Raw genomic sequence first — 15,567 nt, forward strand, 5'->3', positions numbered from 1 at the left:
TGGGCCCAGCTTTCCCTCTGGCCAGCCAATGGACTGACTGTCCTGTGTCAGGGCTGGTCTAATCAGTTCAAGGGCCAGGATGCTGCTCCCCACCCCCGCCTTGCTTGCCCCAACACAGAAGTGCAGGTTAGACGTGGGTGGAGGGATGCCCTGGAGTGGCAGAGGTGGGGCTGTAGAGGGACCCCTCCCCGACTCTGCCCTGAGGATATGGAAGAATTAAGTCCCTGATAACACCACCCCCAGGGAAACTTCCTCAGCACGTGCCAGGCCACATCTAGGGCATAGGGCCCTTGCTTCCATTCTAGAATTTTCTGTTATCTTGAGCATATCAGTTTACTAGCCTCAGTTTCCTTATTTGTAAACAGAAAAATCCTCTGATCATAACCACTCTGGTAGAGTTGTTGTTATGATAATTTAACATGTGTCTTAATTAATTCTTAATCTAGCCCCTTTATAAATGGGATTCTCTGCCCCCCCCCACTGAAGTTTTTGTGTTTTACCCTTCCTAGAGAAGGGTGACTCCCATCAATAAGCCATCAGAAAAAGGACATTTTAGAAGCTTCCTGGTCTTAAAAATAAGTCTGAGAGGGTCCTCAGTTTCCATGGTTCTTCCAAAGCCTCCATGGGGACCAGCCAGCTATTGAGGGGCAGTCACACCAATCAGGCCACAGCAGGTAATTCACTGTCCACATGCTCAACCACCTGCTGCCGGTCCCTGCGTGGCTAGGCGGGCAGCCACAGAGGGCCCAGGGTAAGGGCGGAGCATCCTGTGGCATGGCCCTCTTCCTTCATCCTCACTGTGGCCCATGGGGCTCCTTGCTACCTTGACATCGCAGAATGGGAACACTGAGGGCCCCCGCCCTTCCCTAATGCTTCCCAGAGAAGTGGCTGGTCTGCAGTGCAGAGGGTCCGGCTTCTCCTCCCTGTGCAGCTGTTCCGAGAGTTGTGTCCCCATCTGACCATCAGGTGGTGACTGTACCCCACATCTCTACCTCACCCTCAGGTCTGGTGTCCCCCAGGGAGGCTGTATGGAAGGGAAGCTATTTGTCATCTCCTTCACAGTCCCCTATTTCTGCTCATTCTCCACATGCCTCCCCCTAGAACACTTACGAGAATCGAGGGACACTTCACAAGCCGGGTGTTGGGTGAGGGGATGCGGCAACTCTGCCCATGGTTTTCTTAAACAGGACGCACATGGCCACTCATACACCTGACTAGGACACATAACTCCTCGTACCCAGAACCTGCCAGGCCTTTCTAAGTCCCCAAGAGAGCTTGCAAACCCCACTGAGACCCTGCACAGGCCCTGGTCAGGTCTTGATGGCTTGTCAGGGACCCCAGGGGAAGAGGTCCCCTGGACTCTGGGTCTCAAGCAGCTGAGGGTGCGTTCTCCTAGGACTGAACTTGAAAACGACCAGCCCCTCCCCGGTGCAGGTCATTTCTCGGCAGTCACAGGTCTCCTGTGTCTCTGACCTTCATCCAGCGGCCTGGGGTAGTCAGGAACAACGTTAGTCCAAGTTCACAGTGGCCAAGGAGGCTCATGAGGCTGCAGAGCTCTTTGCCCACCCTGAGCATCTGGTAACTGCAAGTCTACTTCTTGTGGAATCCTGCCTCCTCCACGCCAGGCACAACACCACACAGTCCCCTCCCCACCCCTCCAAGCTCTCAGCTCCCAGGGCTAAACCAAGAGAGGCCCCATCAGTTCCTCAGGCGCCTGCTAGACACAGCCAGGTGCTGCACCTGAGACCACAATGAGCTTGCCACCATCTCTGCTGTGGGGAATTCAAGTCCCATGGGGACAGACACAGAAGGCACAGAGAGAGATCCAAGGCAGTGTCAGTGACACGGGAAGTTACTGTGGACCTAGGATGAAGACCGAGCTTGCCAGGAAATGAAGCAGAGGACATGGATTCCCGCAGAACTATGAATAAAACCAAAGAGAGCTGGCTCCAAGTCAGGGGCTGCGGGTGCTCCTCAGGGTAGGAAGCAGTGGGGGTGTGCCCAGAGTGCTGGGGAGCCCTCCTTGCTACCGGGCACACTCCACTGAGACCTCCTGCTGAGGACCTCCTTCGTCCTGAGCAGAGGTCCTTGTTCTCTATCCCCATGGACCTGTTCTATCCCAGATACTCCCCAAAGTCCAATGACAGTCCAAAGCAGGTACCGGGCCCTCCCAGCACCCTCACCCACTGGGCCCAACTCTTCAGATTAGGGGAGTACCAAAGGCCAGCTGTTCCCAAAGAGGAAACTGCTGGTACACAAGGGTGAGTTTCAATCACCTGGGTGTGTCCAAGCCAGCTGCTATAAGGGAATGCAGTCCTGTGGGGGTCAGGGATTGGAAAAGTGAGGGGGACAGTCTGCACAAGGAATGGTGCCTTTGGCCCTGGTCCAGAGCCAGCATGGCCAGAAGTACTGACTGAGTGGGACCAAGATGAGGGTGTGTGGAGGAGGTCTCCCACCCCACCTGCTCATCACCACGTGCAGTTAGAGCAGGGAGACGGACTCATGCTCGGCCAGCACAGTGATGTGGCAGGAGGAGCCCTGCACTGGAGTGGCCTTGAGAGAAGGTCCCTATGGTCCCAGAAAGCAGCCAGGTTCCTCATGAGCAGGTCCCTGAGGACAGGTTCACCCACCCCCTGCCACTGGCTGACCACCAAGCTCCTCAGGGCTGGACCCAGGCTCCCTGCCTCTGCTGGGCACCTGTTTGTTCTGTCTATTCCTCAACAGGATCCTGGCTTCCTGTCACTCAGGGCCCAGCCATACTGCCTTTGTCCCTACACTCTGAGGTGTAAACAGAGTCCCCTCTGTTCAGCTTGCTCAGCCTGCTCTGAGTATTGTCCACCTCACTGTCCTGTCTTTATCTGATGCAGCTCGGCCCTCACTCTGACAGGAGGAGGCCGGGGCTACATCTATGAGATCGGCTCATTTTAAAATCAGGGCCTGTGAAGGGAAGGACTGTAGTCGAAATGGCTACAGCTGGATACAGGTTGGGAAGCTCAAAGCGGCTATGATTGGATCTTACGATGGGATCCCGATTTTATGTTTAAGGCTAAATACTATATTCTGAAAATGGACCACCAGATTTTCTATTTCTCACACTGACGCAGGACCCCTGTGCCCAAGATGGCCCCTCTGCTCCCCTTTCAATAAGAGGACTTTAGGAACGCCTCTCTCACCTAGGTCCCTGGGCAACCTGAAGGCAATGAGGAATGTCACCTGATGGGCACGGTCTTTCCCAGGTCACCATGACTGATCAAGGGGTGGGCACACACCCAATCACAGATGATGAGGCCCAGGGAGCCCTTTGCCAGGAATGCCGGGAAAAGCTCCCTCTAAGCCGAGGTGTGCGAGTCCTGGAGCCGACCTTGCTTTTCCTCACTTCAAGAAGCCAAGAGACTCGAGTCAGAGCAGGAGTCCTGGCGAGGGTGCCAGGCCCAGGAGGCAGAGGGACGTGGGCCCCGGAACTCAAAATCAAACTGTACCTTAAGCAACTCCCCACCACCCTCTCCTTATCACTTACAGGAACGCTGGAAGTGCCCAGACCTCCCTCCCTTAAGCCAGTGGGAATTGGATGTTCAGTACTTTTAGCTGGAAAATGCCCAATAGCTAGGGTCAAGGTCAGCCGTAGAGAGGTGAACCTCCTTCCCATCCAATCCTGCCCTGTCACCCTGCCAGACTGTGAGTGCCTTGCAAGCAGGAGCCATGGCATTCACACCTCGTCCCCAGAGCTGGCCTAGGGTAGGGGAGTGGTCAGTAAGTGCTGCTGAAGCTCAGAAGGACAGAGGCCACTGCAGTTGGCCAGGAGGCCAGGCAGGGTTCCCTGGTAAGGCTAGGCCACAGGGCCCCGACAGCACAAAAGGACTGGGCTGGATGCAAAGTTCATGAGTCAGCTCAGCTCTTTTATTCTGGAACAAAGTTTCACACAGGAACAGGGGATGCAGGGACGGGTGACGCCAGTGAGTACTCTCCTGCTCCCGAACAAAGAAAGGGACTGGGCTTATGTGGGTCATCCTGAGAGGTGATCTAGTGGGCACATCAGTTTTCTTGGGCACTCAGGAATTTGGACTTTTGGGTCGGGGGTCCCTATTCCCCATGTGGAGAGGATTTACTCTGAGGACGATCAATGCAGCCCAGAGAGGATCACGTTGGGTGTGATGAGACCCCTTCCCCCACCTACAGCCAGCATCTGGAAAGGATTTGTCTTGGGAGAGGAAAGCTGTCCATGCATGGCTTTCTTTCTCATTCCCTTCCCGGTTTTTCATTGTCCCTACCTATTAGCCCCCGGTGTGCCAGGTCGTGGGGCCAGCTCCAGGCTGCCCAGGATCAAAGTCTCTTTGAAACATCTCCTCTGGGGGCTCTCTGCCCTGCGGGGCACCCTGGCCTGAGCAGGCTCCCACACACACTCCAGCCCTGCCCAGCCTGCTGCCACTTCCCTTTCCACGCCCCTTCTGGACCTGTCCCCACCCGAGAGCACACAAGTGAAGCCAGGCAGCAGTTTTCCAGTTTTTTAAAAAATCACCAAATACAGTAAAACATCCAGAAACTAAAAATAAGGCCCCAAAGAACAGGTCATCAGTTCCTGACAGCCAGCTAAGATTGCGAAACTTTCCAATTCCTTACTTTGTTGACAAACTTTCCCAGCCCCCAAGTACAAGTTTCTCCGGGGCAGACCAAATGGGGCCCACGAGGAAGAGATGTGGTCTCACACCTGATTCCTTACTCACCTCCTTGCTCCTGAGTAACTGGAAAAAGCAACATGAGGAAGGCACGCAGGCAGGCAGGAGGCACCTTCGCTCCAGGTCCCTCACCCAGGCCCTGCCCCGGGCCCTTACTTCCTTCATTTGTTCATTTTTTTTTCTAAAAAAAAAAGATTACCAGGAAGGGGTGATAAAATAGCAGAATATCTGCAAACCCTTCCCTTATGGAGCCTAGAGTTTCTTAGAGACAAGATATTGATAAAGTAAATCATACAAAACAGTGTAAATTTATACTCAATGTCATGGCAATGAAGATGAGACCTCAGAGCAGGGTACATGACACGGGGCTCCCCAAGGGCAGCAGCATTTTTGCAGAGCCTGGAGGATGACAAGGAGCCAAGTGAAGCATGATAGCGGGGAGGCAACACTGCCTGGGGCCTGGGGCTACACTTCGAGGGCTGAAACCAGAGCGCTGGGTGCTAACTGAGGGCTAACACCAAAGGAATGGGAGAGGGCAGCAGAGCAGAGCCATAGGTGGGAGTAAGACCCAAAGGGTTTGAGTAGCAGGAAGCTACTGATGAGGTGTCATTGTCTGCTTTCTGTTGCTACAACGGAATCCCGGCTGGGAAGTGCCAGACTGGGCAGCCCTACCTCACAAGGGCGTCAAGCTGTTTCCTAACATGGCAGAATTCAGAAGAGTAAACAGGCACATGCAGAAGACAGGCAAGCAAGAGGGCCTGGGCTCACTTCATAACATCCCACTCTCATGGTAACTTAAGCCAATCCCATGAGGATCCCTCTTAATGACCTCCTCACTCTGTGGCAAATTTCCATATAAGATTCAGAGGGGACCAACCATACCCAAATCATAACATGGGTGTTATGTCAAATTAGTGCTTTGGAAATCTCCCCCAGAAATAAGGACACGATTGGAGGTGACCAGCGTGGATGCAGGGGAACCACTGAGGATGTTGTTCTATTGTTCTATTCAGCCAATGCTGAACAACAATCATCGATCAATATTATCTCATCATATTGCAAGTCACCCACGTCCACCTAGATGACTCTTGTTCAAGGCTACTCATGAAGCTGCAATTAGATGATGTCAATTAATAGCTAATAGCTAGTAGCTCTGCAATATGGAAACTCAAGAAAGCATCCATAGAAGGATCATCAGAGGCCAGACTGCTGGGATTTTAGGGATAATCTATACCTGCCCCTGCAGATAACAACTCTCCTTTAAAGAAATAGCTGGGTTGCTATTTGGCTTTGCTAGAGTCTGAACATCAAACCATAAAATATCTGATGATCATCTGATTGAGCTTCCCAGAATAACCTGAATGTTGTCAGACCCACCTTGTCATAATGATGGACATGGGCAGCAGCAATTTATCATCAAGTGGAAATGGGAGATAAGAAAAAGAGCTCTGGTTAGGGGTGGGAGGTACAGTAAAGCTGCAAGAGCAGGTGTCTCAGATTCCTTTAACACCTAAGCCAGTAGTGTTCACTCCTCTCCCTCAACCCACACCTGTGGCTTCCAGGTATGTTTTTAGGGTCAGTACTGAAGAAGCGAAAACTCAAGCATGACTGCACAATATACTTTATAACACCCAAAAAGTTATCTATTGGCAGTATGATGGCCCTCTCAAGGACAACTCCAAGGGTCAGTGGTGAATAGTCCTCCCAGATAAACTTTGAGCACTATATTTGTCTGTCTACAGAGAGGTGGCCCTAGATATGGTTCAACCTCAATTCGCGTGTAGTTGCTAGTGGTCTGGCTGGATGGTCAAAGGCTGGGAAGGACAGGAAAGTCACCCAGGGCTGCGAGTTCTTCCTCCTAACCATCCCTGAACACTCAAAACCAAATCCCAATGGCTCGCATCCACACCACTCTGGGAAGAGTGACCTGGGTCAGATTTCCGGAAGTTTGGACATTGCACCCTGGTTAGAAGCTTCCAATGGCGGCCTATGCACTCAGATAAGATTCAGGCTTTTTCACGGGACAAGTCCAGCCCTTGAGATCCACTTGGTCTTTGATTAACTTTGGAGCCTCTCGCCCGGTCTCATGAAACCGCCTCTCCACTGCAATGTTCTCTGCGCTGAAGGCTAAGCCTCGGTCTCCCACTGCCTCGCCCTGAGCCCCGCACAGGGCACATGGGTGGGAATGGCTGGCCTCGGGGGTCTGGAAGTCCCCGCTCCGCTCATCATTCCCACTCGGGCCTCGGGCAAAACACTTCCGGCTTCAGGTTACGCAGAAGTAAAACAGATAACAACCATCCCTCCCTTTCTAGTATGTCAATCAGAAGACAAAAATATCCGTCCCTCGCCGCGCTAGGACTAGGTCTCCTCCACCACTTTGCCCATCTATCGGAACGATGGCGGCCGGGCGGCCACAGAGGTAGCCTGGAGGAGGCCACCGAGGTGGCCGGAAAGAGCAGGCCGGAAAGCATTGGGTCGCCCTGAGAGTGCGCGTCCCTTAAAAAGTCCGGCCTACGCGCCTCGATGCCCCGAGGTCAGAAGGTACGTTCCGGGGAAGACCGGCGCTCGACACTGCGCTCGCCCTGCGCGATTCAGCTTCCGGAAAAAAACGGGCGCCTTCTATTGCCCGTCGCTCCGTGACGACAGCGGAGCGCGCCTGCTTTCTGAGGTCCGCTATAGGTGTAGTGCGGGGCTGGCGAGTTGGCTGGCTCCTTCTGCCTTGAACCTCCGTTGGGCTCTAACCCCACAGCGCAGGGCGCCGGGCCGGACCGGCAGCCGCGGCCAGGTAGGTTCGGTCTGCAGCAGACCGGGAGGGTGTCTCCCGCGGAGGGCCGGTTAGACCTGACCGCTTCCGAGCCCACGGGCGGCGGGGCCGACCCCGGTGAGCGCCTAGAGCTGGGGATCCAGCAAAGTGAGGGAGCGACTTCAATTCCAGGAGAGCAGGCGGTGGGGCCGGTCCGCCTGCAAACCCGCGTCTCAGGCCGCCTAGCTTGAGCGGTTTCCAACTCCTGTTGCAGTCTCTTTGCTGAAGGACTCTTTGGCAGACTTGGCTTGAGCTCGGGCTCTGGGGCATGCCTGTTACTGCAGAAGCATCGGGGTCACCTTGGCAGGTGACTTTACCTCATTAAGACTCAATGCCCCCTTTTGTTCAATCGGGCGTCAATGTCCCAGGTGATTGTTGGAGGGGTGAAACGAACCAGCATGTGGCTCTCATGTGGGAAGAGCAAAGTCTGGAAACCTGGGGTTATCTAGAAAAGCAGATGATTAGTCCTATCTGTGAGGCAGCAGGCCCCTGGGCACCAGTAGTCATGACCAATGGCAAATAGGGCTGATAACAGGGCCTCTGGAGGATCTCCTATTGGAGGCATTGCCCTGGGAGGAGTGGAAGGGTTGTCCATAGATTATCTTGCTTGCACAACACTCGATTCCAATGTCATGGATTAAGTACTGGCTCTTTCTCTTAACTGTGTGACACTTGGACGTTGGACATATTCTTTAACTTCTCTAAGCCCTAACTTTGCCGTCTGTAAAATGGGGTTAACAATGCCTACCATATACAGTTGTCAAGAGAATTAAATGAGACATTTTAAGTGGAACTTTTGATACAGTATCTGGTGTTCAGTGGAAGCCATTACTATTATTTTAGTGTGTTGACTTTCTTAGTGGATGTGTTTTGACTGGGACAGCCTTTTGACAGTGGCATGGTTGGTGCTTGTGTAAGAAAACAGGGAAAGAGACACAAAGCCCCTGATTTTCTAGCTAAACTTGGAGGTCAGCACAGTGGTAACCTAAGTCTAATGAGTCTTTGACTGGACAGGATAGATTGACTTCAGGGGGTGAGGACCAAGAGTTTGGAGCTCAAAGAGCTACCTGCACATTTTTCAGCATCAAGTACTATTTTTAAAAGCAAGACACCATGCAGGAGAGGGACATGGTGGTAAGGGTAGAGACCCTACCTGGATTAAGAACAAAATAAAGAGAATGGGAGGGGATAGGAATGTAGCTCTGGGTAGACCACTTGCCTACCACGTGGGAAGCCCTGGGTTCAATTTCCCACTGGGGAAAAAAAAGAATTAGAGGATGGGATTTGTCTTTAAGTGGAGCATGGAATTCAAACTGGTTTCTGAACCATGTTGATATTTTCTAGATGATCTGAGGGAAGGCACAGTCATCTGTTTCAAGGTTGACAGTCAACAATGTCTCCCAAGAAGTGAGGTCAAGGCCTTGCTTCTGTCATGTGTTCCTTGAAGTCGCTGAGAGCCTTCTGTATGGCAGGCACAGAGCTCAGCTCCATGAACTCAGCAGGAAAGCCCTGCCTTTCAGAGACAACAGAGCACTGCTGTAAGTCAGATGCCCCACTGACTGTAGTAACCCCAGCAGTGGAAACTACATAATGGCTGTCTGAAGAGGCAGGGTGGGGGCTGCTCTGCAAGTCAGGGGCTTGCACATGTGAGCACTAAGAAGCATGTCAAGTTGAAGGGCAACAGAATCAAATTAGTATTTAAGGAATCGCATGAGGCCAGTGTTGGCAGTGGGGCTGCCACTGTCAAGATTCCTAGTCCCACTCAGTTCAAGGCACTTCCTATAGCAGCTGGACAAAGGTCAAGGCTGTGATCATCTTCATAGTACTGGGCCCAATAGCTGATTCTTGTTTTTGTTTTTTTGTTTTTTTTTTTTTTCAGTTTTCACCTGTCTCCCAGTAAGCGGGATGGCAGGGCTGAGTTTGTGGGACCTACATTGTTGCCTCAGTGCCCAAAGCATTGCCAGGCGCATCGTAAACTTTCAAAAAATAGTGGTTGAAGGAACACTGGGATCTCTGGGAAAGCCTAGAGCCTGCCATGAAGGAGTCACTCCCCAATAAGTTTTCTTTTTTTTTTTTTTTTTTTTAAATCTAGGGGTGCTCTACCACTGATATACCTCCCCATTGCTTTTTATTTTGAGACAGGGTCTAAGTTGCTGAGATTGGCTTTGAACTTGAGATCCTCTTGCCTTAGCCTCCAGAGCAGGCCCAAGCATGCTCCACCATGCTGGGCCTCAATCTCTTTTTTTTTTTTTTAAAGAGATAGTGAGAGAGGAGAGAGAGAGAGAGAGAGAGAGAGAGAGAGAGAATTTTTAATATTTATTTTTTAGTTCTCGGCGGACACAACATCTTTGTTGGTATGTGGTGCTGAGGATCGAACCCGGGCTGCACGCATGCCAGGAGAGCGTGCTACCGCTTGAGCCACATCCCCAGCCCCCCAATAAGTTTTCATTGCATGAAATATAGCAGGTGAAATAACATAAACAGCACTTCCCACGGAGTGTGCCAACAAAGATGGGGCCTGGGGATCCTGATGGTGGTTCTGAAATCCTGTCTCTTGATTTTTTTCCTTCTGTAGGCTCTGATGCTGGTCACTGTTAGGAGGTTACTCACAGCTCTGCTGCAGGCTCGGAAGCAGCCCTTTCAGCCCTCCAGAGACATGAGACTGGTGCAGTTCCAGGCACCCCACCTGGAGGGGCCTCACCTGGGCCTGGAGGCTGGGAATGATCGGGGGGTCATTGACCTCAATGCATTTGACCCCACACTCCCCAGGACGATGTTGCAGTTCCTGGAGCAGGGAGAGGCCACCTTGTCAGTGGCAAGAAGGTGAGTCAGCCAGCAGCACCGCCCTACAGCCACTGCCCCAGTCCCCCTCTCCACACTCCCCCACCTGGGGAACACCAGCAGGTGGCCTTTCCCTACAGGAGCAAGGGAAGGGAAGCATTTTAGACTCCTGGCTCCTTATAGGAAAGGGGACTGCAAAAAGATTTTCTCTTGAGATTATTGTTTCCCAAGTTGGGGTCGGGGAGTGGGGCGTTCTGAAGCCAGAAGCTCTGTGAAATCTGGTTCAAGGATTGGTGACCCGAAAATTAAAACCACTTGAAGATGTTTTCACCTACTAAATTGGCAAAACCAGAAATGCTTGGCAGCATGTGGTGTTGATGATAACATTTTCCCATACTGTCGCTTTCTCCACAGGGTGGAAACAGTGTCTTGCCCCTCACTAGGGAGTTGTGTGCATCTCTGAAGTGCAGTGATATGCAGGGGCAGAGGGGACAAATAAAACTATTTGTTGTGATGGAGGGATCTTCAAAAAATTTTTTAAATATATATATCTGTGTGTGTGTGTGTGTGTGTGTGTGTGTGTGTGTATTTGAGGGCATACAGTACACTATTTTGGGTAAAGAAGGATGAGAGGAAAGGTCATCAGTGAGTTGTTCTTAAGAACTGCTCAGGACATAGAGGGTGTCTCCAGGGAGGGACATCATGTGACTGGAAGGGGTCAAAGAGACCTTGCCACGTATTCCCATTTGTGCCTTTTGGATTCTCCAGCATGGACATGAGTTTCCTAATGGGAGAAAGGAAACAAACACTGTATGAATACAGTGCTCGAAGTATTCTCGAAGGACACCTACTCTGATGGTTGATAGAGCTAGGAAATATATTTTAAAAAGCAGCCATCTGCCCTGTTGCCCCCCGTCATGGGGCAGCCAAGGATTGCAAACCTGTTCCCAACCAGCCTCTTGCTGCTTGGTCTCTACAGAGCCCTGACAGCCCAGTTGCCCATCCTCCCACGGTCAGAGGTGACCTTCCTAGCCCCAGTCACACGGCCAGACAAGGTGGTATGTGTGGGCATGAATTATGTGGACCACTGCAAAGAACAGAACGTGCCTGTGCCCAAGGAACCCATCATCTTCAGCAAGTTTGCCAGCTCCATCGTGGGGCCCTACGATGCGGTGGTCCTCCCACCAGAGAGCCAGGTCTGTGCCTCCCCACCACCTTTGTGTCAATGGGCCAGTCACAAGGGTACATTCAACTTGCAAGAATTCTGTTACTTGATAATGCATTAGGCAGAATCTGCAGGAGATAATACTGGCCTCAGGGGGAAAAATGACATCTTTTCCTGATTGTGAAAGTAATTAAAACTAGAAAACTGTTAAAACATAGATAATATTAAAAATTAAGTCAGCATATTCCCACTGCCCAGGGCTTTTTCTATTAGTGTTTGGCTGTATTACCCCCCCAGTGTCCTTTTACTCCTGAATGTGTTTACACTGTACATATATGCATGTTCTACTTAAGACTCCACCAAGGACATTTTTCATAAATACTATTAAATATTCTCCTTGGCATATTTTAGGTTACCACATCGTTTTCTATTGTACCAGGGCCATAATTTCTTCACTGGTCACCTACTATTGGACTTGTTTCCAACTTTTAGATTTTTTGTTGTTGTTTTACACTGGGAATTGAACCCAGGGGCACTTGACCACTGAGCCACATCCCCCATCATTTTTATTTTGAGAGAGGGTCTTGTTAAGTTACCCAGGCTGCCTTGCTTGAACTTGCAGTTCTCCTGCCTCAGCCTCCTGGTTGCTGGAATTACAGGTATATGCCACTGTGCCCAACTCTTGACACTTTTCCAAGAATCCAGTCAGGTTTTGTCAAGGTACATCCCACATTCTAGTTCTGTGTTTTCCTCATTAAGCACTTTCTATAAATTCTACAGAGGAATTCTGTACTTCCTGTCAGGAGGCTCACATGAGGTGGTCCTACAGTGTGACCTCTTGGTTTCCTTGACATTCACTAGCTCTCTCCCCTGTGAAATGTGTTTTCCTTGTTGTAGTTCCTAAGTGATCTGTGGGTGGCAGTGTGGGACGAATGGTAAGGGACTGAGGACCTGCCGCCCAACTGTCCTGGAGTCCTGGGGTCCTTACCTGCTTCATTGTAGCACATGGTTCTTGGACACCTTCTGCCTTCACTCGCTGGTGTTCTTCTCTGCAGAGGCAAAGTTGCCTCCATGCCTTTAACATCACCGTGACTTCCTGTTCTTGAGTTCTGTCCAGTTGGTTGTACTCCCTGGCTCAGATGTTCATTTTACAACCTCCTCTGGGCAGAGAGGGCCACTGTGTTGGTTCCCAGGCCCCTCATTTTTCCTTGCTTTCTGGCTGTCATTCCAGGCCCCTCTGTACTTCCTGCACCTGGAATTAACCACGTTCTCAAGGGACTGGTCCTTTTTAGTGGGGACTAGTGTTAGAGAACAGCACCTGGGAGTCGTGCATACTGACACTAGCTTTGGTTATCACCATGAGAAATAGCAGACAATTCAGAAGGCTAAGTCCTATCTACTTTGTAATTGTATTTTGCTAATTTGGGCCATGTGGAGCATTTGTTCCTATTTTATAACTCTGTATTTCTTTTTGTGCTTATTGAAGCACTTTTCCCAAGATGCTGACCTTTTTCTTATTAAATTGAGTTAATACATCACAGCGTTTAGAACAAGCTAGGGTCATATATTGTCAGCTATTGTTACTTGGTATCCTCTGCTACAGGCATTAAGAGTGACTTTATGCTCAGTCCTCCAGACACTCATTGTTCTTCCTTTACACTGGGGAGTTGTGCCCATGGCCTTCAGTGCTACCTCCGCTGCCGGAGCCTCTGTGGGTCCACAAGGCAGTTCTTCCCCAGCACTTCCTGGCTCTGGTTTGTGGGGACTGTAGATATGGACTGGCAACCAAGGCCACTGTTAGGGACCTGGGGCCTGAGGCCCAGGGCCCCTGCAGCTAGAGAGAACCATCGTACTGATTCCCATCCCCCTCGCTACTTCTCTTCCACTCTACAGGAGGTGGACTGGGAGGTGGAGCTGGCCGTGGTCATTGGAAAGAAAGGCAAACATATCAAGGTGAAGTGGAAGAGGGGACTCACAGGCCCGAGTGGAGCAGAGGCCCCAGCTTCTGTCCCTGCTAATACTGACCACACTCCCCAAAACAAAGGTGCCTGCTGTCCCCAGTAGTGGGACAAGGTCAGCACCTACTTGCTTGCTGACACTGCCTTACCTACCACCTAACTTGGGATGACTGTTTTGAGATTTTTTGTTCTAGGGGGTTGGTGTCACCTATGATGTAACCTCCTATCTGGCCAAATCCCCTGCCTCCATAGGCCACAGATGCCATGGCTCACGTGGCTGGCTTCACTGTGGCCCATGATGTGAGTGCTCGGGACTGGCAAATGAGACGCAATGGGAAGCAGTGGCTGCTGGGAAAAACCTTCGATACCTTCTGCCCCTTGGGCCCTGCCTTGGTTACCAAGGACAGTATAGCAGGTAGGTCCCTGGTCTTTGTACTTGGCATCAGGAGAAAGCAGCACTCTTTGGAGGAGTGCAGGTGCAGCCACAAGCGAGCCTACTTCCCTGGCCGCTACAGAGGGCAAGTGCACAGTTTCAGCCGAGGTCCCCATGGGCGTACTTCTGAGCCCCCAGAGGGAGCACACTGTAGTGCTTGCAAAACTACATTCATAAAGTGAATCACAAAGAATAGCCCTGCAGCAATAGTGGGCCAGGCTTCCTCCAGCTGCCCCTGTCTGGACTAGAAGCAAAGCTGGCCCTTCCGCATGGAAAATCACTATGGCAAAGGCTGTTCAGCTGGGCATGATGGTGCACATCTGTAATTCCAGTGACTCAGGAGGCCAAGGCACAAGGATTGGAAGACCAAACTTAGCAACTTAGCAAGGTCCTAAGGACTCTGTGAGACCCTGTCTCAAAATCAAAAAAAGGTCTGGGGATGTGGCTCAGTGGTTAGGCAACCTTGGGTTCAGTCCTGGTACCAAAAAATCCTGTTCACTTTCACAATAGAGAAGGAGAGGTAGGAGCACCAACTGGACCTCAGCCAGCCACTGTGTACACAGAGCAGCGCCAGCAGGTGGCATAGCCACGTGCGTGAGCCACTCCCAGGGCAGCAGAGCCTGCCAGCACTAGTGCAGAATCCCCAGTAAAGCTCAATTGTGTTCCAGCTGCTCTGCCTGTGGAGGGCGGAGGGGATGCAGCACAGAGAGCCACCAAGAAAAATACAGGTGTGTGCTAATCAGGTGGAGTAGGCCGCTGCCAGCCAGCATCAGGTGACAGCACCACAGGGCTTTACTGTCCCTGCTTGAGCCATCACCCTGCTGTTCTGTAGATGCTGAGTCATTTTTATAGCTACAGTTGTCAGCCTCTGCTGTGGACAGATGTCCATTTAAGGCAAAAAAAAAAAAAAAAAAAAAACCCAGCTGCTTTTCTCCCCCACCCCTTCACTCACCCAAGTGCCTCCTGCTTGGTGCCTGGAGTGATGGGGATGCAGGGAGCCATTTCTGCACAGGAAGTCTCAGGGTACAGTACAAGCTAGGCACACAGGGCCCTTCACCTGGCAGGTTGAAGCCTCTGTACAGTTTCATCTTTTTGAATGTGGGAGCAAGTGACCTCACGGTGTTTTCATTTCAGATCCCCACAACTTAAAGATCTGCTGCCGCGTGAACGGGGAGGTGGTCCAGAGCAGCAACACTAGCCAGATGGTGTTCAAGACAGAGGAGCTGATAGCCTGGGTCTCCCAGTAAGTGGGTGGGCCTCCTATCCACACACTTGGAGGCTTAGTCGAGCCCTCCAATGCTCCTCGTCTCACCAGGCCCTTTTGCTTTTGCCCTAGGTTTGTCACTCTTTACCCAGGGGATGTCATCCTTACCGGGACCCCCCCAGGTGTTGGTGTGTTCAGGAAGCCACCTGTCTTTCTCAAGGTGAGTTAGCTAAAAGGAAGAAAGGGGGCAAGGACTGAGAAGGCTGCACAGGGTTGGCACAGACTTGAGGACTGCAGGCTGTGTAGGTGCGTGTGCCAGAGCTGAAACCCTGGTGGCCTGCTGTTGCAGAAGGGTGACGAAGTCCAGTGTGAGATTGAAGAACTTGGCAGCATCATCAACAAGGTGGTGTGACAGCTTCCTCCCTCGAGCTCCAGCTAAGGTGGAGCCTCTGCTGTGCCACTTGGCCCAATGCTGCTCCTCTAGGTAGGAGGAAGGAAGGTGGAGCTCCACAATAAATTCAAGTTGAAGCTTAGCTTAGCTTCTGTTGTT

The 15,567-nt window shown here is 51.4% G+C and overlaps 1 protein-coding gene across 1 annotated transcript; it reads left to right on the forward strand.

The window, feature by feature from the left end:
- Nucleotides 1–7,242: 7,242 nt before the first annotated feature.
- On the forward strand, nucleotides 7,243–15,550 carry LOC308633049 (fumarylacetoacetate hydrolase domain-containing protein 2). The gene is made up of 8 exons (XM_081265499.1): nucleotides 7,243–7,458; nucleotides 10,052–10,299; nucleotides 11,237–11,453; nucleotides 13,316–13,375; nucleotides 13,633–13,795; nucleotides 14,948–15,056; nucleotides 15,150–15,237; nucleotides 15,367–15,550. The coding sequence occupies exons 2-8, from the start codon at nucleotides 10,058–10,060 to the stop codon at nucleotides 15,427–15,429; spliced, it is 942 nt and encodes a 313-aa protein (XP_081121625.1). The 5' UTR covers nucleotides 7,243–7,458; nucleotides 10,052–10,057; the 3' UTR covers nucleotides 15,430–15,550.
- The last annotated feature ends 17 nt before the right edge of the window (nucleotides 15,551–15,567 follow it).

Source organism: Spermophilus citellus (assembly GCF_964194105.1).
Source record: "Spermophilus citellus genome assembly, chromosome: 13".
NCBI classification, from domain to species: Eukaryota; Metazoa; Chordata; class Mammalia; order Rodentia; family Sciuridae; genus Spermophilus; species Spermophilus citellus.

Bases quoted from the DNA above. Each gene is read 5' to 3' on its own strand.
- LOC308633049 (XM_081265499.1), top strand. From the start codon at position 10,058: ATGCTGGTCACTGTTAGGAGGTTACTCACAGCTCTGCTGCAGGCTCGG. The intron at 13,376-13,632 runs GTGAAGTGGAAG...CTGCCTCCATAG, and splicing joins AGAAAGGCAAACATATCAAG to GCCACAGATGCCATGGCTCA. The intron at 13,796-14,947 runs GTAGGTCCCTGG...TTTTCATTTCAG, and splicing joins TACCAAGGACAGTATAGCAG to ATCCCCACAACTTAAAGATC.